Consider the following 21961-nt stretch of genomic DNA (forward strand, 5'->3'; position numbering starts at 1 on the left):
TGCAGTGAATGTTGCGATGGGCATGTGCAGGACCCACGGCTCTTGAAAGGTGTGTTGTGGGGGTGCTGATCATCCTAGCAATGGAGATACAGCTTCAGGTTTGGCATTTCTTGTTTCATTTTTTTTCTCCTTTCCCTCTATGACTGGAGAGGTGTTAACTGGCTACTTCATCTTGAGTGGTCCCTTGAAATATTAATTACTTATGCTAAACAATCTGTTCCTCCTTGTGTTTAACTGTGACACTCAGGACCTTGCCCAGACCAGAAGAGCTCTGTGTAAGCTGGAAAGTTTGTCTCTCCCACCAATGGAAGTTGGTCCAAAAAAAGATATCCCCTCACCCATCTTTCTCTAATATCCTGGGACCAACACGGCTACAACAATACTGCATAAATATTTTTAGTAATTTTTTAAAATAAAATTACTTGGCATCCAATAATTAAAAAGTAGAGGCCAGATTTTCAGAGCAACTGAGCACCCACACCTTACACTGCTTGTAGTGGTGCAGCCACACCTGGAGAGGACTGAGCCTGCTGCAGCCTTGGTTTACACAGCTGGATCCTTTGGAGGAGAGGCTCATGCTTTTAGATTCATAGGTCCCAGGTGTGATCCCTGCTGCCAACAACCCACCCAGAAGCATTGTGTTACATTAACACTTAGGACAAAGTCAAGCCTTAAGAGACTATTGGAACAGCTTTCAGCTGAGAAGTTCTCGTTGGTTCTTTCCAGGAAGAAACTTAAAGATAAACTACTGCCTGCCTGCAGGGAAATAAACGCCGAAGAGGCAGCAAAATAAAACACCAAGGGTGTTAACATTCCCTCCTCAGAAAAAAGGGCCCTTTAGCCTTTGCGGCAGCCCGTGGGATGAGGAGGTTTTATGCTTACGTTGCTGATGGCAGTGAATGCAGACAATCTGACTGAACGGCACTATTAAGGCGTAGTCCCAGTACACACTAAAAGGAAAAAAAAATGCAAAAGATGTAATGTTTTAATAATCAGTGGCTAGACTGCCCAGTAAAAGCATAAGCACTGCACTAAATTAAGAGCAGCTTACTAAACTTGGCCGATTATGTGGAATTTATGGTGAAGTAAAAGGCAGAGAAACTAGTTTAGCATAGCATATGGTTCTGGAGCCTGACGGTTCACAGTCACTGCCCTCCCATGCAAACAGCACTAATCTACTGGCTAAAATACAAGAATGAAGTACCCAGAGCATAACACTCGAGATGGTTTTGTGGTTGGGATTCAGGACACCTGGGTTCTATTTTGCCACAAATAACATGTGACAGAAGTCAAGCCCCGGGGGGGCCCAATGTCGCATGCACCCATGAAATTCAGTGGAAGCAAGATCCCACACTTAAACTGTGACAATAAGTTGCACAGGTTAGAAGCTTATTATTGAGATCAAGAGCAAAGCGGGACTCAGAGAAGGATTGGAGCTTCCTAACCAATGCAAAACACTCCTGAGTTATAATGGTAAGAATTAAAACAGCTTTCAAGGGATATGAAACCTCTAGGGGGTTAGAAAGAAACATTTCCTAGGGACATATTCTATGACAACTGCCTACTGCAGGGTTTCTTTCTCCTTCTTTTGAAACAGCAGGTACTGGCTGCTATCTGAGACAGAATACTGGATTAGAGGGACCGCTCTTCTAATCAGGGATAATCATATCATAGGGCTGCTTTGAGGATGGATTATAAAGTGCTTTGAGATCCTGTGATGGGAGGCACCCGAAAAATGAGACTCATGATGAAGGGAGGCAGACTTTTAGTTCTGCAGCCCTGGATCGCTGAAATAAGATTTGCTCCTTTACAATGGGTCCTAAAACTGGATTACATGGTTTGCAAAAGCATATGATCTGATGTATGCTAGGCTCACACCATGTGTGTCTCTCTCTGTGATCCTCGCTATCCCAATGAGCACAAATTCACAGCAAGAAATATCTCAGCATTGCCACCCAGTAAATCTTACTAATTTTTCTTAGTGTCCAGAATTTGTTTCATACTAAATTATTCTGAAAAACTGCTGAAATATCCTTGCATTTTCTTATTACTACTATTTGCATGACAGCCCCTAGTGATCCCCATTCAGGTCAAGGCCCTGTTGTGCGAGGCCCGGTACAAACATATGGTAAGTGACAGCACCTGGCCCAAACGGGTTACCATCTAAATAGATAAAGCAGACAACAAGAAGGGAACAGCAAAATGGAGTGACTCACTCAAGAACACACAGCAGGCTGGAAGTAGAACCTGGTCTCCTGATTCCTAGCTCAGTGCTCTATTTGATGGACCATGCTCTCTTCAGTTAAATCAGCACTGTTGCTTGTCTCTTACTCCTGTTAGCTGTGTCAAGCACACAGGACAGAGACGTAGCAGAGGAAATGTTACCTTCTCTCAAGCTCAGAGTCCCGCAGGGTTCCATTCATGAGCTGATTGGGAGTCCATTTCAAAGTCAAGCTCTCTGCTGACTGATGAAGGGAGAGATAGCCAAGAATTGCCTCCATGTCATCTTTCTGTTTAAAATGATAAACAAAGAAAAGCACATGGAAATCGCGATTTGTGTGACTGAGGAATAAGTCAGCAATCATGAGAGATTCCCCTAACAGGACAACCCTGTCCCCGCAATTAGTCATACTTATTCAGTGCTTCGTCCCCTTCCAATGGCACTTGGACTTAGGCCATTAGCCACCATGATGTTCTCTGTCCCCTTACTCTGGAAGCCCAACTGGCTTCCAAACTCACATCTCCCCCACTAACAATTAAGGCTCTGGTGTATCTGATCCGCACAAGAGGTGAGCACCCACAAATCCAGCCAACAGGAGCTGTGGGTGCTCAACACCTCTGGAAAGCAGAGAGGGTTGAAGGACGAGGCTTAAAAGTGACAGCAGGCGTTTTCAGATCCACTCTGGTCCAGTGGACACAGGGTCCTATTCCCAGCTCTCCCAGCGTGTAACCTGGACCAAGGCACTTCCCCTCTCTGGGCCTCCATTTTCACTCCCTCTCTTTTCCTCTTATCCTTTTCAAGTGGATAAGCTCAGAGGGCAGGGACTGTCTCTCATTGTGTTGGTACAGGACCTACTGCTTGGGGGCCTGATCTCAGCTGGGGTCTCGAAGCATTACCATAATACAAACTAATTAACTAACTACAACTTTTTTACTCCTTGGCAAGTGGTCTGCAAATAGGAATGTGGAGAAGGAACTTAAGGCTGCAGAAACAGTAATAAATTAAAGCGCCTGACAAGGCCAAGTGTTTTCTATAAACTCATAACCCTGTTTCAAGTAGCTTCCTTTCCTCTGCGGGTAGGATCTAGTAGCAAATCTATCTTCCGGGTGTCTGACACTGTCAGTTCCCAGCATCAATCCTGGGGCAGATTTAACACCTCCAAACCCACCAGAAGTAAATTAGGCAGACACATCAACTGCTAAACAACCTTGTTGGACAGGAGCAAAAAAATCAAACCCCCAAATCATTCCTAAAATGTGTGCGTCCATGTCCATCCACCCTTCAGTGGCTGAGGCGTGCTAATGGAATGATACAAGAGCTTTGAAACAAGTAGCCATTCACTGGTTTCTAAACTATATATGAAATGATCTAAATACAAAAATTATTCTTTGCATTGCAGTAGCACCGAGAGGTGCTACCTGATATAAGAGGCCCACCCCCTATTGTGCTAGGTACTGGGTACACACACACACACACCCTGCCCTTGAGAACCTACAGTCTAAATCAGGGGTGGACAAACCTTTTGGCCTGAGGGCCACATCTGGATATGGAAATTGTATGGCAGGCCATGACTGCTCATGAAATTGGGGGTTGGGGTGTGGGAGTGGGTGACAGCTCTGGCTGCAGGCTCTGGGGTGGGGCCAGAAATGAGGACTTCAGGGTGCAGGAGGGGGCTGTGGGCTGGGGCAGAGTGTGTGTGTGTGTGGGCTGTGGCTGCAGGCTCTGAGGTGGGGCTGGGGATGACGGATTGGGGGTGCAGGAGGGTGCTCCGGGCTGGGACGGGATCAGGGGTGCAGGCTCCAGATGGCACTTACTACTTACCTCAAGCAGCTCCCAGAGGCAACAGCATGTCCCCCCCTTGGACTCCTATGCAGAGGCACGGCCAAGCAGCTCTGCACACTGCCCCATCCGTAGGCGCCACCCTCTCAGCTCCCACTGGCCGTGGTTCCTGGCCAATGGGAGCTGCGAAGCAGCACTTGGGGCAGGGGCAGCATGTGAAGTCCCTTGGCTGTCCGTACATGTAGGAGCCGGAGGGGGGACATGCCGCTGCTTCCTGTAGCCGCACAGAGTCACAGCAGGCACAGAGCGGCGCAAGACCCCGACCCCACTCCTCAGCTGGAGCTCAAGGGCCAGATTAAAACATCAGAAGGGCCAGATGTGGCCCCTGGGCTGTAGTTTTCCCACCCCTGATCTAAATAGACAAAACAGAGTGGGGATGGGGGAACAGTGGGAGACAGAAGAGAGGTGACCCACCCAAGTTAGTGCAGCAGGGTCAGTGACAGAGCCAAGACTAGAACCCAGGTCTCCTGACTCCCACCCCACTAGACCACTCTCCTATTAGAGAGGCTGCTATTTGCATCTGTGTAATGTGGGAGGAGGTCCGTTTGATGGGCGGGGGGATAAACCCATTTAAATTGGCCAATTTTAATCCCCGCTTGATTCCATTTCTCTCCTACCTTTTTCACTGGCAGGACATATCACAGTTTAACTGGAAGGGGAGGTGGGTACCATTAGTGAGGTCTCCTGGGGAAAGGAGTCAAAGCTCCCCCCAGCATCTGGGCTGAACCAGAAAGGATGGCACTCAGCATCCTTCCATCTCTGAAGCTTGCATGGCTCATTCAGATGACGCATCCATCTTCTGCTGGGCCAGCTCAGGATTCAGATGCTGCCTCTGGAGCTGGATGGTCCAGAGGATAAGACACTGGCTGGGGATTCAGGATACTCAAGTTCCATTTCTGGCTCTATCACACTGAGCCAGCCAGCATTAATCTCGCTCCAGTCACATGAACTCAACACACTTGATGCTCAGATACTTACTGGCTGGACCAGGACATTATTTTTCCCATACAGTAGGTGCATCCTCAAATTCTGGTGCAAAGACTCCACGTATTCTCTAGCCGAAGCTGCAAATCGGTCTTCTGACATGCTCCCGCTTGAATGCCGTTTCCGGATCTTGGAGACACGAGAGCCGTGGTTCAACATGCAGGTTATATGATACCAGTTGCAACTTGTATGAAGAGGCTGCTCAGAGCAGCAGCTCCACTAAAAAGGGCATCTTGAGAAATCTCTTTTGGATTGGACTTACTTTCTGCAGCCCTGGGTCCCTCAAAAAAAGCTGCCTCACCCCGGCCAAAGAGGCTTGCTGCTCCCCACGGCAGGGAATCAGCACAGGAGGTGAAACCCCTGGCATCTCAAGCCACAAAATTCCAAATCTGGATCTCAAGCCTCCCTAAATTGGGACGGGGGTGAAGGGGACATTTGGAGCCAAATGGACGTTCAGTGTGATGAAGGCATGCACAAAAGTGTTCTCTATTCCTGGCAATAGGTGAAGGCTGCCCGTGGGTGTTATCTAAATACCCATCCACTCTTCTGCACCAATAACAGGGAAAGGGCATGCTGCAAATACCTACTCCCAGCGTTGGGCGTTTTGAGGGCGAGTCCTGGTGCCCGTGAGCTCCATGGATCCGGTGTCTCTGAACCAGCTCGTCTGCTGATGGGTCTGTCCAGTAGTGGTCAGCTGTTTTCAGCTTGGTGTATTCTAGTGCACACGGGCCAACTAGGAGGACAGTAATGACAGAGGCTCTTTAGGAAGAACGGACATTTGTTCACACTCATTCTCCAGGTCAGATGGTAAACTGAGGCCCTTTCTGTTCATGTCTGGTGAAGCTAATGATTTCACAGCACGGGTTATAACCTTGGTGTTCGGGCCAAATTCCCTCTCCTAATAAACCAGGCGCTATTAGGAGACTGCAAGAGAAATATTGCTGAGCACATAATGCACAGCTACTACACGATTAGTACCTCCAATTCCCTGCTCTGGGACACCACACCTAGAATAAAACCAAATTCCATTCTGCTCTATCATCAAAGCCAGCAATTAAATAATAAAACAAGATGATCTGTCTCCATTCCTCCCACCACCGCTCAGCTTCCAGGAAAATGCAGTAAGCAAAAAACAAACCCTAAACCACCCGGAGCGAACAATGAAAGTACTTACCAAGGAGAGAAGCTAGGATTGGTCCATAAACAGGATCTGCCAATAAAGCTTCTCTCTCATAATATTTGCTAGGAATAAAAAAAAAAAAAAAAAGTGGATTAGAGTCCAGTGTTGGTATTTTCAAAAGCTCCCAAGTCACTTAGGAGCATGAATTCCATTGACTGCCACAGGTATGTGCTCCTGAGTCATATCACTGCTTTTGAAAATGCTATCCATTGCTAGTTCTGCACAGCCTGCCTAAATAGAGTCCATGGCCTCAGGGGAGCGATACGCAGCCGTGCGCATTCTCCAGAGCTGCAGGGCAACTCTTCGGGTTTGATCCCGCAGACAGGCACTCCGGAGCATAGTGTTATTCCCCGCAGTCCTGTTGAAGTCACTGGAAGGGCATGCGGCAGTAAGCACATGCCCGGGGGAAAAGTTTGCCGAAGGAGAGGCTCAGTTTTGAAGCAAAACCACAAAAACTTTATTAAATAGTAAATTCTAAAGCCAAGAGATCACCCCAACGGCAACTGTGGACAATTGAGTTACCTGGGTCTCTTAGACAGGCTCAACGTTAAGGTGATCACAACTAAAAGGGGAAAAAAAGTATGTGACGGTACCTCCCATAAGGCTCTATGGAAATATGCTTAGAATGTGCTTTACGCTACATATGCCATGTAACATATCTCCGTAAAGGTTATGATCTACTGAATGTATTAATCCTATTTGTATGCATTTATCATTTTTATATTTGATGTTATGACTGTTGGCTATGTACTGGCTTGATTTCTAAATAACCTTAGTAGAGCATTTGGTCAGTTCCTGGAGAAAGGAATGTTGAAATTAAGTACCTAATCAAGGAACACTTAAAGGACAATAGATCTTGGAATGCTCCAATCCACATAAGAAGTCTACTTGAGGACGTTCAGGGTGGCATGTAAACAGTGGATGCTACCTATAAAAACTGTGAGTCATGGGTGGACATGTGACTTACCCAGGTGACTCCTAAACTCCATCTTGGAGCTAGACTTTGCATAGGAGCGAGAGGGGGTCTCCACCCACAAGAGAGTCTATTTAAACCCCTGGGAGACTCCTCCATTTGGTCTTCAGCTGGCTAAAGAGAGAGGATACTTGGAAGAAACTGGAACAAAGGACAGTAACTACAGGGGGTGCGAGTGATTGCTGGACCCAGGCTAAAAGGAGATTAGTCTGTAAAGGGAGCATTCTGGAACTGGTGAGGATCTTACCTGTATTCAGTCTGATTAGACATAGATTTGCACATTTTATTTTATTTTGCTTGGTGACTTACTTTGTTCTGTCTGTTACTACTTGGAACCACTTAAATCCTACTTTCTGTATTTAATAAAATCACTTTCTACTTATTAATTAACTCAGAGTATGTATTAATACCTGGGGGAGCAAACAACTGTGCATCTCTCTCTATCAGTGTTATAGAGGGCAAACAATTTATGAGTTTACCCTGCATAAGCTTTATACTGGGTAAAACGGATTTATTTGGGTTTAGACCCCATTGAGAGCTGGGCATCTGAGTGCTAAAGACAAGTACACTTCTGTTAGCTGCTTTCAGGTAAACCTGCAGCTTTAGGTCTGTGTTGGAGCAGACGGGAGTGTCTGGCTCTGCAAGATAGGGTGCTGGAGTCCTGAGCTGGCAGGGAAAGCAGGGGTAGTAGCAGTCTTGGCACATCAGGTGGCAACTCCCAAGAGGGTTTCTGTGATCCAAACCGTCACAAAGTGATTTAATCTATTTTTAGAATATGTTTTTATATAAAATTATAAACAATTTTTTTATGTAGACTTGAAGAAGTCAACCATTTCCGCTCTTAGCACAATACACAAGAAACCCACAGATCATCACACTTAGCTCCGCAGATCCAACAACCACCCCAGACATACTAAGAAGTTCATCATCTACAGTCACATAATCAGATACGGTAGAGTTTTCTCTGATGAGAGGCTGGGATACACCCTAAACACACTTAAAAATTGCCCTCACAAAACAAGGATACTCCACCAGAGCCGTAGATCGCACCATGGAATGGGTCCATGCACCCCCAGGAAAGCCTGCTTCAATACAGAAAACAAACAACAACCCACTGACAACACACCCCACTGGAACCCATAGGGGAAATCATCAACTAGTATTTGACAGAAACCACATCCTGAAATATTTCCCCAACCCCCTCTTCTGGCCCTCCACCAACCTCCCAGCCTCGCCACACTCATCATCAGAAGCAAGCTCCCTACAGACCAGGACACAGCAACTCAAAGCAGCACCAGACCCTGCCAGAACAATAGATGCAAAACCTGCAGACACATCTCCCCTGCTACAATGATTCATACCCCCCACGACACACTGTTCAAGGTCCACAGGTCCTACACACGCCTATCACAAAACGTGGTACACCTCATACCGTGCATCAAATGCCCCAATAACAACTATGTGGGTGGAACCAGACAATCACTATGCTCTTGAATGAACTGACACAGAAAATTATAAAGGACAAAAATACCATAGCACCCTTGGGTGAACACTTTTCACATACTCCATATCTGATCTTTCAATACTTATCCTCAAGGGAAAACTCAACACCTTCAAAAGATGAGCCTGGGGATTTAAATTCATAACTCTGCTAGACACCAAGAGCTTTGGACTTAACTGGGACACTGGTTTTATGGTTCTTCATGACAATTTGTAACACACCACACTGCTTGCTAACCTTTAATTGCCCACTTCATTTTAAGATGTTTCCAACAGCAAGTATGAACCCCTTATGCTTAACAATCTGTCCCAACTTGTATTTACCTTCCCCAGACCTGAAGAGCTCTGTGTGGTTCAAAAGCTTGTCTCTCTCATCAACGGAAGTTGGTCCAATCAAAGATTACCTCACCCATCTTGTCTCTCTGAACGTAGTATCATTTTGCTTGTATCTTCCACTAGATGGGGCTCAAACTCTACGCTATTTCCAATTTCCTAAAGGAGAACATCTCCAAACCACCAAGAAGTGATGTAATTCCACTGACCAGGAATATTCTCTCGCTTTAAAGAAAACTTTTCAGCATAATCGGCATGGGCTCAAATACAGTCAGCAAGGAAAACACAACAATACAAAACAAAAAAAAATAACCTTGATGCTGCTTTAGAAGCAAAGAGACAAGACTTCCCTCATCCCAGGTCCAGGACCCAAGACTGGCAGGGCTGGATTGGGAACAGATACAGGACTGGGCTGGACTGGGAACCAGTTTTACTGAGAGAAGGTTGGGTTGGCCAAATTAGGCACCCACAACTACATGTGCTTGCACTGCACCAGATACGTATATCTCCATGCTTCGCGTGCACCTCGCTGGCCAAGTGCTGGTGCAAACAGACCACCTGGTTTACAGAGATAATTCAGGCAGTCGCGCACACCTAACTTTGAAAATATGACCCCAAATCTTGTAGATTGAGGAAGTAACCATTATACTCCCAAAAGAGGGGTGCATTTCTGCAGCATTGTGGTGTGTTTGAAAGAGATCGTGAGCCTCACTCATGCTACCCTGCTATCAGGGGAAAAACCTGCTTAACACAGGAGGAGAGTTAGCCCAGAGGTCTTGAACCAAAATACCTCCATGTGGGATCAGATGCCACCAATGGAATAGTTTTATTTGAACATCACAAAGACTTTTCTCTTCCCTCTCAACAGGAAGATAGACCAGGAAAATATATTCCTCTTCTGACCTGCTGCCAAGGAAAATGTAACCCAGACTTTGGAAATACCGTGGGAGAATGAAAGAGCCTATATACTTTAACTGCCCCTGTGGACTCCCCCCAGATGGCATTCCCCTTTGCAAAACCAAGCATATATCTCCATCGATAAGCGCAGCACTGAGAGCAAAGCAAGTGACATCCTTGGTGGCCGGGGATTTTCCTCTCATTTTGTGACTAACCTAGGCCAGGCCTCAGGGTTTCCACCATTTCTTTCTTCTGAGGCCACCAAAGTCTCCCCAGTATACTCCTCATTCTACTGTGTTAGCTGTGGGGGTGGAGAAGATGAGGTGAGGACAACCTCGCTGGGGAGCCCAATGCAGGAGGAGACTTGAGTAGAATGCCAAAGAGCTTGGTCATGTCTGCTAGAATCCAAATGCATCACATCCACAAGGCACCTGAGCTCTCTGCCAGCCTCAAAGGGGGAAATCTCCGTCACAAACGTAACCCTTCCAAATAAAGGCAACATCTCGTCACAGATCTGACCTACCCCAATCAGACCTTCCTACCATTTTCTAAATTTTCACTCCTCACCTCCTTTTGCTCCCTTCTCCCCTTTCTCCGCAGAGGGCACGTGCGCCCCTGGCACGCTACAGCTTCTCGCTTATGAGTCTCAAAAGCGCCTAAATGACTTTGGTGCCTAATTCTTATTGCAATTTGCAAGTCAAGAGAACTTAGGTGACTACGTCACTTAGGGCAGCAGTTCTCAACCAGGGGCACACGTACCCCTGGGGGTATGCAGAGATCTTCCAAGGGGTACATCAACTCATCTAGATATTTGCCTAGTTTTTACAACAGGCTACAGAAAAAGCATTAGTGAAGTCAGTACAAACTAACATTTCATACAGACAGTGGCTTGTTTACACTGCTTAATATACTATCCACTGAAATGTAAGTACAATATTTATATTCCAATCAATTTATTTTATAATTATATGGTAAAAACAAGAAAGTCAGCAATTTTACAGTAACATTGTGCTGTGAGACTTCTGTGTTTTTATGTCTGATTTTGTAAGCGAGTCGTTTTTAAAACAAGGTGAAACTTGGGGGTACGCAAGACAAATCAGACCCCTAAAAGGGGTCCAGTAGTCTGGAAAAGTTGAGAGCCACTGACTTAGGTCCTTTGATAATTTTACCCCTAGACCGTAGCCAGCTGACATTCTGCAACATTTCAAAAAAAAAAAATAGTAAATTTTTTTAAAAAATGTGTACGATTTTTGTACTGGTTCTTTGAGCTTTCCCACAGGGTGACCTTAACTGAAACTTCCAAACATTGTCACAATGTTTGAAAAACAAAATACAAATTGTTGGGGAAATTTTTTTTTAAACTTTTTTCTGCTCAGCTCTGAGTTTGCAGGTGGGACACTGACGACATTCGCTACTGCAAAGACATGGCGACCTTGATTCGACAAACAAAACCTTTGCACTGCCAGCTGTTTGGTCCCCTCTTTACCTGCAGTTGTCCACCAGGTACTGGACGATTTTGTCCAGCACTTTCTCAATCAAGGCTGTCCGCACCCAGATGTGTCTGATGGCCTGCGGCGTCAGGACAGGCGTTTTGCTTGAGGTAGAGCCCTGCCTCTTGAGGGATTCCTGGCCATTCTGCTGATTTTTTCTGCAAAAGGGATACAGTGAAAGTTGTTGGAGTCCAGATTTTTTACTTTGACAGAGCTCTGTGTGCACATTTATTGGAATACACAATGTGCATCAGACGAAATCAGATGCGAACACTGTGTTTTATGTTAACTGCTGCACTGGGGCTTTGGGGTTGTTAAGGTTCCCTCCCCATTCTAAACTCTAGGGTACAGAGGTGGGGACCTGCCTGAAAGACCACCCTAAGCTTATTTCTACCAGCTTAGGTTAAAACTTTCCCAAGGCACAAATTCTTCCTTGTCCTTGGAACGGTATTGCTGACACCACCAAGTGAGTTAGACAAAGATTTAGGAAAAGGACCAGTTGGAGTTCCTGTTTCCCCAAAATATCCCCCAAAGTCCATTCACCCCCTTTCCTGGGGAGACTCGAGACTAATATACCAACCAAACAGGTAACCAAGGTGCGCACGGACCAAACCCTTAGGTTTCTAGGGCACTAAAAACCAATCAGATTCTTAAAAACAGAACTTTATTATAAAGAAAAAGTAAAAGAAGCACCTCTGTAAAATCAGGATGGAAGGTAATTTTACAGGGTAATAAGATTTAAAACACAGAGGATTCCCCTCTAGGCAAAACTTTAAAGTTACAGAAAAACAGGAATAAACCTCCCTCTTAGCCTAGGGAAAATTCACAAGCTAAAATAAAAGATAATCTAATGCATTTCCTTCCTATTACTTACAATTTGTAATCTTAGATGCTTAGTTCAGGTATGGCTTTAGGAGATGTATTCTCCCTGCCCTGACTCCTTGCTGACCCCGAGAGAACACACAAAGGGAACAAAGCAAAAACTTTCCCCCACAGATCTGAAAGTATCTCCTCCCCTTATTGGTGCTTTTTGGTCAGGTGCCAGCTGGGTTATTTGAGCTGCTTAACCCTTTACAGATAAAGGAGGGATTTTTTGCTACCCTTAGCTGTTTGTTTGTTACAGGGGTGCTGGGATCCAGAATTTTATTTAGCCCATTATGAAGAAAGGGCCAAAAGTGATGAATAAATTTGGGGTGCCTCCATTTCGGGGATAACCAGACAGAGGTTTTAAAGGGGCCTGATTTTCAGGGGCCAGATGTTTAGTACCCTCTGAAAATCAGGTCCCTTGAAGGCATCTCAGGTTGAAACCCCAACTAATGGGACACTCAAAATCACTAAAAGCAGCAAAGAGTTCTGTGGCACTTTCTAGACTAACATATTGGAGCATGAGCTTCCGTGGGTGTATACCCCATGCATCTGACGAAGTGGGTATTCACCACAGAACTCTCTGCCGCTTTTACAGATCCAGACTAACACGGCTACCCCTCTGATATTCAAAAATCGCTAGTCACTTCGCAGGGACCCATTTACAAAAAGTCAAATCGGAATCCACAGGCAGTTTTTGAAATCCCCCCATATGTGGGGGCATTTGGGATCCCATCGTACTTCCCCATTGTAGAGCGGATCCATTAGATTAGACACACTATATAGCAGGTCCATTGAACCCAGAGGAGCTGCTCTTCTGATCTGGCTGAGACTGCATCCCAACAGAGCAAAAATCTAAATGTTCCAGAGAATCAACTGCCTAAGTGGGGCAGACGTTTATTTCTAATCAAATGTAACCGCAAACTTCACTTAGTCCTTGTAGAGATGCAGGAAGGACCGTAGAAAGGATGGATGCAGACATTCAAATATTAACGTCTGGAGACTCATCAACTGCACTTCGACAGTATCCTCCATCCTGAAGGATCTCAAGGTGCTTTGTCAGCTGTGTATGTGACAGCCACCATCTTGGTGCCCATGGGCGCCATGCATCTATCTGTGCCCGTGTACTGGCCAGTGGACAAGCATCCGCCGAAATGCCGCCGAAAAGTGGCAACGTCAAGAGGGATCGCTGCTGAAAAGCATCATCATCAAGTGGCGTCGCCACTGAAATGCCGCTGATTTTTGGTGACACTTGGCAGCGACACCTCTTGACGTTGCTGCTTCTCAGCAGCATTTCGGCGGATGCTCGTCCGCCAGCCACGGTTCTCGGTGGCTCGTCGTCTGGCACCCGCCAGACAAAAAAGGTTGGGGACCACTGGGTTAGACCTTCATCCAACACCCAAAATGCAGCCACCTCTGGGATGCAAGGCAGCAGACCCATGAATAACCGAAGCACAGCACGCTGCACAAGAGCGGGGACGAGGGGAAGGGAATTATGGAAAATCTCTTCTCTTAGGAAAGTTCCATGACATCTTTGATGGCTACAGAACAGCCATCAGGGTCTGGTTTTTTTTTTTTTTTTTTTTTTTTTAGGGTCATCTCCAAGTGATTTGGGTTGAGAACCAGAGGGTTTGGCATGAGATTTTAACAATGAATTCAGGGTTTCCAAAGGGCTAACCAGTGGCAGTGCATTTGATCAAAACTCATCCAAGTCCCAGTGAAATAAACAAAGGAATGGGAGGTGGCTGGTGGAGGACTGTGGTGGCTACAGAACACACCTGCAAAACAATGCAGAGATCAGACCACTCTGTGGTGTAGCTCAGATAAAGGAGACGAGTTTGAGGGAGAGGTATGCAGAGCCCAGCCAGGTCCAAAGGCTGGGGAAGGCGCATGCTAGTCAGCAGGACAGGGCAAGAGGTGGGGCTCATCTCAAGGAAACAGATAATTAAACAGAACGGATTATATACGCTGAGCCAGACTCATCCCTGGGAGGCATCAGTGGATTATGCCAGGGATGAATTTGTCCCACTGTCTCAGTCAATCTGCTCTTAAATCAGAACAGGTGTTATCTGGCTTTGAGGGGGGCCAGTGCACCAAATGCAGAGGGGTAGAGTTGAGCAGCAGCTCTTTTGAATGCCATACCCAGCAATAAGGTCCGTGTCTAGCAGCAGTTCCCATGCGGCAGGTTATTGATTGGCCTGACTCGACCCTACTTTTCTTTGGATTTTTTACAAAACAGCCTCCAGCCCATTAAAGGAAATGGCCCAAATGCACATGCTATGCTTTATCGATCGATTCTTAACATAAGCTACTAACCCAGGACCAGATTCAGGCTGCCCCCCCGGAGGTGCCCAGGCATGCCAATTCCGTCCTGCACACACTCCCTCCCCAGGCCTTTTCTTGGTGTAGATATTGACAGGCCCACCACACAATGGGAAGCAGTTCAGTGAGCTGCACAAATATGAAATTGACACCACTGCGTTTTCCCAGGATTTGCATTCCACTGCCTGGACAGCACACTAGCTGGCCTACCCCTGTTCGCATCTGCCTCTCATCTGCTGTGTCCTCACGTCCCCTTCACACTTGGAGCCATGTTCATTTTCCTTCCCACTGGCAGCAAGCTTCATATTTCCTGCCACCCAGGAGTTTACTGCCTTACAGGCCAATATTGATTATCCTTATTGACGCCAACTTTCGTTTGGCACTGGCCAGGGATGCTTCCTGATCCAGTGCCAAACTGGATTAAGCCATGGAAACATCATTCTGAACCTTCCCTCCACCCTAGGAATTGCCGGTCCGAGGTAAAACCGTATGGACTAGTGAGTTACAAGCCCAACAGTCACTTGTCACTGTTGATATAATTAGTGACCTGAACAGAGTTGGAATCAGAGGCTGATCTTTGTAGCTGAGTTTGCTGCCTATAGCTTCCCCGTTTCTTAAAGATGACCTACAAAGGGAAAAAGAGAATGGGCTTGTGCCCTTTTTTGCTTCTTTCTGATGCACTAAGGTGACCTGAAACGGGCTTGTGCCATTAGTTACGCAGCACAGAAGGAGAACGCTGCTCCATACAGAACGCTTTTAATGCGGCAACCAACGAATAATAGAAGAAATGAAGAAATGAAGAATACCACCATCAGAACAGCCACCCCAAATGCTTCACCTAACGAGGCAGTGCACCGTAGAAAACAATTTACCGTAATGTGCTCGCATTCCTGCCAAGTGCACAGTCTGGCCCCAACTCGGGAAAACACTTAAGCATGTGGACTAAAGCCATTAGACTGGAAGTTCTTTGAGGCAGGGACAATCTTCTTGTTTGGTGTCTGTACAGCACCTTGCACAATGGGGTGCTGGTCCATGACAGTGACTCCTAAGTGCTGCCTGAGTAACACGGAGCATGTGCTTTAGACTTTCCAGGATCAGGGCTTCAGGTTCTTCACTTCAATGGGACTACTCGCATGTTTAAAGCAAGGTCCATATTTACCACCTTGCTGAATCAATCAGGGCCTGACCACTGTTACCTTTCTCCTCCCACCTATTGTCTGTTACAGTCGTTGGTTTATCTTATCATTTATTAGGCCCTGATGCTGGAATGAGCTCCACACAGGTGGGACTCCTACTCCTAAACGACCTCTGCTGAAACCACGGGCAGGAAGGACACTGCAGGATCATGGCCTTAAAGTGGAAGCGCTGTGGGGAAGGGACCAGGTCTCGCTGTGTGTTCAGACTGCGCCTAGCTAGTACAATGCTAATTGTGGTGTACTGAATCCAGCGTCACTTACACTGTTCCTCTAGCAGGCCTATCAGGTCTCCTAACGCACGTAGAAAAAGTAAGGGTGATCCAGGAGAACAAACAAGCACGCAAAGATAAACATTCAAGCCTTCTTTACTCCATAAAGAACTGGCCTCTGCCACAAGGCAGGCAAATCGCTCCATCTGGCACTGGTTTTGGCAAGGGGTGAGCCAAGACTTCTGCTTTTTCGCTAAGCTCTGTTTATTCTGTTACCTGTTCTCACTCACCTCCACCCTATCTGTCTGCTCTGTCCACCTGTCACATCCTGGCCAATACCTAGACAGCGAGCTGGCTGTGAGCAGTGACTGTCTTCTGTGTTATTTGGCTTGATGGTACCTGGTATAATCTGGGGTCCTGACCCTTGACTGGGGTTCCTGGACACACCGTGATGCAGGTAATGAGTGAAAGAAAAAAGAGCGCAAACCCAGCTCTCGTCCTGTGGCCCTTTGCCACTCACCTTAGAACATTTGAACTTATGAAAATTTTGACAAAAATTAATTTTTGACAAGTTTTTCAATCGTTTTTCTGACTGGTTGAATTTTTTTCCCCAAAAAGTAATTTTCCAAGCAGCTCTACCTGTTCCCTTCAAGTTGCCATGACTTTCTCACATGAAGAACAGCCCTTGGCCTTACCTGCCTTCCGCCTGCTGCTGCAGCTCCTGCACTTTCTTACATATGTCCCCAGCTACCGCGTACGTCTTGCCAACTTTGGTGAAGAGGGCAGCGACCTTATCGGTCCGGAGGAAGCCGGCAGCTCTGCGTTTCAGCATGTGCAGGAGGCACGCCTCCACCACACCTGGAAAAGGAAAGGAGACATCGCCATAAGCACTCGGAACCTCCACTCCATTCTTCTTGGCACGTGTCAACAAGGAGAAGAAAGTCATCTAACGAAACAAATCTAATACCGGGGGTTAGGGGGAGAGAATATGGGCCAGGGTAGTAAGTAATGAGGACCCAGGGGTTCTATTCCTGCTTGAGCTGTAGACTCACTGTGTGACCTCAAACAAATCACTTACTCGCTTTGTGCCTCAGTTTCCCCATCAGGAAAGCAGGGATCACAATACACTTACCAGTCCCACGGGAGTGTCATCAGGTTTGCTAATTGCACTGACAGCCTGGGATGAAAGTTGGACACTGCAGCCAGGAACCTGCATAAACCCAAATATCCTGGCAGGTGTCTGTATCTATGTTTGTATTTTTTCCTGTGGGGATTATTTTGTGCCTCAGAGAACCACTGATGTGGATTACATAACAGGAGGCTGGCCTTCTAGGAACTGAAAAGCAGAGAGAAGACCAGCTCTTGTAGTTGGTAATGGAGCACTTGGGTTTAAGCAGGCTGCCTGGTCACTGCAGTCACTGCTGAAGTGAAAACCCAGTCAGACCTGCTGGGTAGAAACGGTGGAGATACAGGATGCTGTAGCCCCAGGGCCCAGTCTAGTTATGGGAGAATCATGTGACCCCACTACAAGAGAGAGAAAAGCCTGACACCTGAGAGGGTGCAGAGAGACCAGGATAGGGACAGAGATACAGCAAAGGCTGCCAGGCATCTGGTTGAAAAGAGACCCTAGCAGCTCTGGTCAGTACTGCTGACCGGGCCGTTAAAAGTCTGGTCAGCGGTGCAGTGGGGCTAAGATGCCCTGGTTCAGCATGGTTCCCGGAAGTGGCAGGCACGTCCTTCTGGCTCCTAGGTGCAGGGGAGATCAGGAAAGCTCTGCATGCTGCCCCTGCCCCGAGTGCCGGCTCTGCAGCTCCTATTGGCCGGGAACACCAGGCATTGGGAACTGCGGAAGCGGTGCCTGCATGCACTGGGGGGGAGGGGAGGGGAGAGACAGCATGCACAGCCACCTGGCTGCCCTGTGCCTGGGAGCTGGACATGCTGGTCGCTTCCAGGAGCTGTGTGGAGCCAGGGCAGGCAAGGAGCCTGCCTTAGCCCTGTTAAGCCGCCTGAGGTAAGCACTGCCCAGCTGGAGTCCAAACCCACATCCCAATCCCCTGCCCCAGGTTGAAACCTCCTCCCACTCCCTAGCTCCCTCCCAGAGTCCGCACCCCCACTTGCACCTCAACCCCCTACCTCAGCTCTGAGCCCCCTCCCACACGCCAAACCCCTTGGCCCCAGCCCGGAGCCCCCTCCTGCACCCCAAACCTGTCATTCCTGACCCCACCCCAGAGTCCACACCCTCAGATGGAGCCCACACTCCATCCCTCCCCACAACCCCTTGCCCAAGCCCAGAGCCCCCTCCTGCACCCATAACCCCTCATTTATGGCCCCACCCCAGAGCCCACACCCCCAGCTGGAGCACTCACCTCCTCCCGCACCCCAACCCCCTGTCCCAGCCCAGGGCCGATGAGGTGGGGGGAAGCCAGTACAAATTACCAGGGCCCGTTCCCGGCCCAGTCCGCCCTTGCTGGGGGGCCTGAAAAATTTTTTTCATCGGGGCCCGAACCCACTCTCGCCGGCTCTGCCCCAGCCTAGTGAAAGTGAGCAAGGGTGGGGAAGAGCAAGCGACAGAGGGAGGGGGGATGGAGTGAGTTGGGGGCAGGGCTTCAAGGAGGGGATGGAGCAGGGGACAGTGCAAGGGTATTCAGTTTTGTGTGATTACAAAGTTGGCAACCCCTTCCTGCAGCTAGCTCCATACCTGTGACGCTACCGTGTTGTGATGTTTGTTTTGCAATTCTTATCGTGACAGACTCTGAAGTTCACCAGCCAACTAGTGACTCCCAAAGCCCACACTGGTTTTACTTCAGTCTTGCACAATTCCCCCCAGAAAGCTGAACGTTACACTTCAGCGGCTGCAAAGAACCATGAGACTAGAGTGGACAACAGCTGAGCAATTGGGGGGAAAAAAGCTATTCATGTCTACTAGAGTTTAAATCTAGGCTGCAAATGACTCATCCAGTCAACGCTGTACACAAAGGAGGACAAGATCGCTTACTCATTGAAAAAGTAAGTCCCTGAAGCCTCTGCAGAGCGCTCATCCCCCTCCGGAGTCTGCTTTCCAGCCTCTGAGCAATGTTCTCCCATGTTTATTGATTGCAATTTACCACCGACTGTCTGCTGCTAACATTGCAACATTACATTTTCATCACAAACAACAAACTGCGTTCCATCAGTTCCAACATACATTACCCCCGCATTAGAACCTGGCAGCTAAGCGTGAAGAATGCAGTACCTGCCTGCACTCTGAGCCCAAACTTGGCAGGTGCTGAGTCCTTCCTGCATCCTTCTCTCTCAGGCTTATACAGCTCCCATGTCTGTAGCATCTGAGCACCTCGCAGTCTTTAATGGATCCATCCTCCCAACACCCCAACAAGGTACAATGATCCCCATTTGGCAGACAGAAAACTGACGGATTCTTTAAGATGTTTAGGCACCCGAAGATACAGATAGGGGCTTTTGAAAATCCTACTGGGCTCGGAGGTGCCTGACTCCAATGGGCTCACACCTCTGACTGACACAAACCCAGCAGCTACTGGACTGTAGAGACAGGCCCAGTTGGCACGTGAGTCAGCAAGTCGAGTTAAAGGCCAGTTTTGAGAGCTGACCCTGTAGTAGCTAACTCAAGTGAAGAACACACCTTTTTTCACCCAAATCTCAGTTCCTCATCTGTAAATTGGGGATAACAATACTCCCTTTCCCCTTTGTCTTGTCTATTTAGACTGTAAGCAATTGTATTTTTTACTATATGTCTGTACAGTGCCTAGTGCAATGGGGTCCTGATCTCAGCTATAAATAATCAATCAATCATATGAATAGTAATAATCCACACCAATCTCCATAGGTCTCCTAGTCTGTTTAAAATCAAGGCTGTACAGTGAGTTTGTACTCTACCTCAAGTGCCTCTGCAAGCAACCCTCTGGACAAGAGTACCTTCCTCAGTGCACTTGCAATAGCCACTCCAGATAAACTCTCATCTGTAGGAAAATTCTAAACACAGGCCTCGCTCCAAACAAATAGATGGTTTGAATCATCCTAGTTTTATTGATAGCTCCTTGCAAACGCACTGGACCTGGGGAGAGATTAGAATGCATTTCATGCTTATCCTTCATCAACAAAAGGCTTTCATGTGTTTTCACTTTTAATTAAAGCATTCAGGCTGCCCATCAATCAGTTCCTTAACCAGGGATCCTCAAGATCTTACAGTCCGCTGGTTTAATAGGGTGAACAGCAAACAGTGGCCACTATCTTGGAAACCAGACGGATAAAATACTGATCCATTGATTTTATTGGTTGCACATTTCCCCATGTTAGAAATCGCTGGTGTTTGAAGGCTACTTCCGTTGTCATTTACATTGACAGGGTTATTATTAGTGTAAAGTATTCATAAGCCTCTAAAGTCACTGCCACTTACCCTTCCCAGTTGTAAAAAGCGAACGCCATAATTTGTGGAGTTCTAGTAAATACACATTTAGTTTCCACTTACTGTTCCCCAGTTGAACTGTAAATACAGCTACAAACAAGTTTGCAGATCTCAGAAATGGCAAGTCACGTGTACCTTTAATTTTCAAACATTATTAGTTAGTGTTATTTACACAACGGTAGCATCTGGAAGCCCTACCCAAGGCCAGAGCCCCATTGTGCCCAGGCACTGTACACTCAGGATACGTCTACATTGTAGTCAGAGGTGTGACTGTGTCCGCTGCATGTGTAGCCGTCCCCGAGCTAGCCTGGATCTAGGTAGCTGCAATAACAATAGCAGCAAAGCTGGGGCAACCTGGACTACATGACCCCACCTGGGATCCTGAGTATGTACCTGAGTGGCTAAGAGAGCCAGGAACTCAGCCCAGATCTCCTGGGTGCCAGCCCAATGCCTTAGCCACAAGACCATCCCCATCCGAAGGCAAGCGTGGACCCCACTTGAAATTCCTGGCCTCCTTCCACCGTGCAACCTTCTCTCAGTCTCCTAAGGACCACTCTGATGAGAAATAAATACACAGAGTGTCGTTCGCAAGGGGCGGAATGCATTGAGAAAAGCAGACCGTACACAGTGAATCCCTCGTCAGCACGTTATCCCAGAGCAGAGCTGAGAAAGCTGAGAGTGGAACAGACAGGACGATTCGAAAGCAGGCATTTGCATCAAGGACTTTTAGAGCCAGAAGGAAGCAACAAGGAACAGCACGGCCCACAGGGAAGCCGCCATCACCCATCTGCATCACACACACGACGTTACAGCTCTGACGCATCCCCCCACTCGAAGGTGCGCAGCGGATGTGGGCAAATAGAAAGAAATACCAACGAGACGCAGGAGACCAAGGTGGACAGTGGAGACATTAAGACAGCTGGAGTGAGAATTAAAAAGAAGGACCAGTCTGTACCAAAGGGCTGTGGAGCACTTTGCCGGTTGCATCTGGAGGGGCACGTGTCGGAGTGGGGAGCCTCAGAGAGAAGCCAGGCTGGGTAGCTTGAAAGTTTGAGCTACTGAGCATTGGGCAAAGTAATTCTACTTTTCCAGCCTGGGTGGTAAATTCAAGTACCTTATCCCCGGGGTGCTAGATAAGGGCTCAGTGTGTTCCTCTTAGCCCCACAACCCATCCCAGGTACCAGACTGCTGATCATTTCCCTACTTTCCTGTACCATTAGGGCTCTGTTGGGGGTTTGCAGATGCAGCCTCGCCACCAGGCTGCCCTGGGAACATTACTGCAGCATTATTATTGTTCCATTACAGTAGAACCTAGCGGCCACTGCCCCGGGGCCTCAGCGTGCTAGTGCTGCACAAGCACACAGCACAAGGCAGTTCCTGACCCCAAGAGCTCACAGTCGCAACAGACAGGACAGACACAGGGCAGGAGGGGAAACTGAGGCAGGGAACAGGGAAGTGATTTGCCCAAGGGCTCAGAGCAGATTGGGGGTAGAGCCAGCAACAGAACCGAGGTCTCTTGACTCTAGCGCTCTA

At 47.6% G+C, this 21961-nt stretch overlaps 1 protein-coding gene across 1 annotated transcript in view; it reads right to left on the reverse strand.

The window, feature by feature from the left end:
- The window catches only part of SGSM2 (small G protein signaling modulator 2), a 129918-nt gene that overhangs the window by 34970 nt on the left and 72987 nt on the right, over window positions 1-21961 (reverse strand). Inside the window, exons 3-9 of the mRNA XM_032779437.2 lie at window positions 16704-16866; window positions 11414-11575; window positions 6219-6286; window positions 5632-5777; window positions 5039-5173; window positions 2386-2510; window positions 883-950 (exon numbers count right to left, since the gene is read on the reverse strand). Coding sequence (XP_032635328.1) covers window positions 883-950; window positions 2386-2510; window positions 5039-5173; window positions 5632-5777; window positions 6219-6286; window positions 11414-11575; window positions 16704-16866 — 867 coding nt within the window. The remainder of the gene's footprint in view (window positions 1-882; window positions 951-2385; window positions 2511-5038; window positions 5174-5631; window positions 5778-6218; window positions 6287-11413; window positions 11576-16703; window positions 16867-21961) is intronic.

Source organism: Chelonoidis abingdonii, chromosome 20 (genome assembly GCF_003597395.2).
Source record: "Chelonoidis abingdonii isolate Lonesome George chromosome 20, CheloAbing_2.0, whole genome shotgun sequence".
Classification (NCBI taxonomy): Eukaryota; Metazoa; Chordata; order Testudines; family Testudinidae; genus Chelonoidis; species Chelonoidis abingdonii.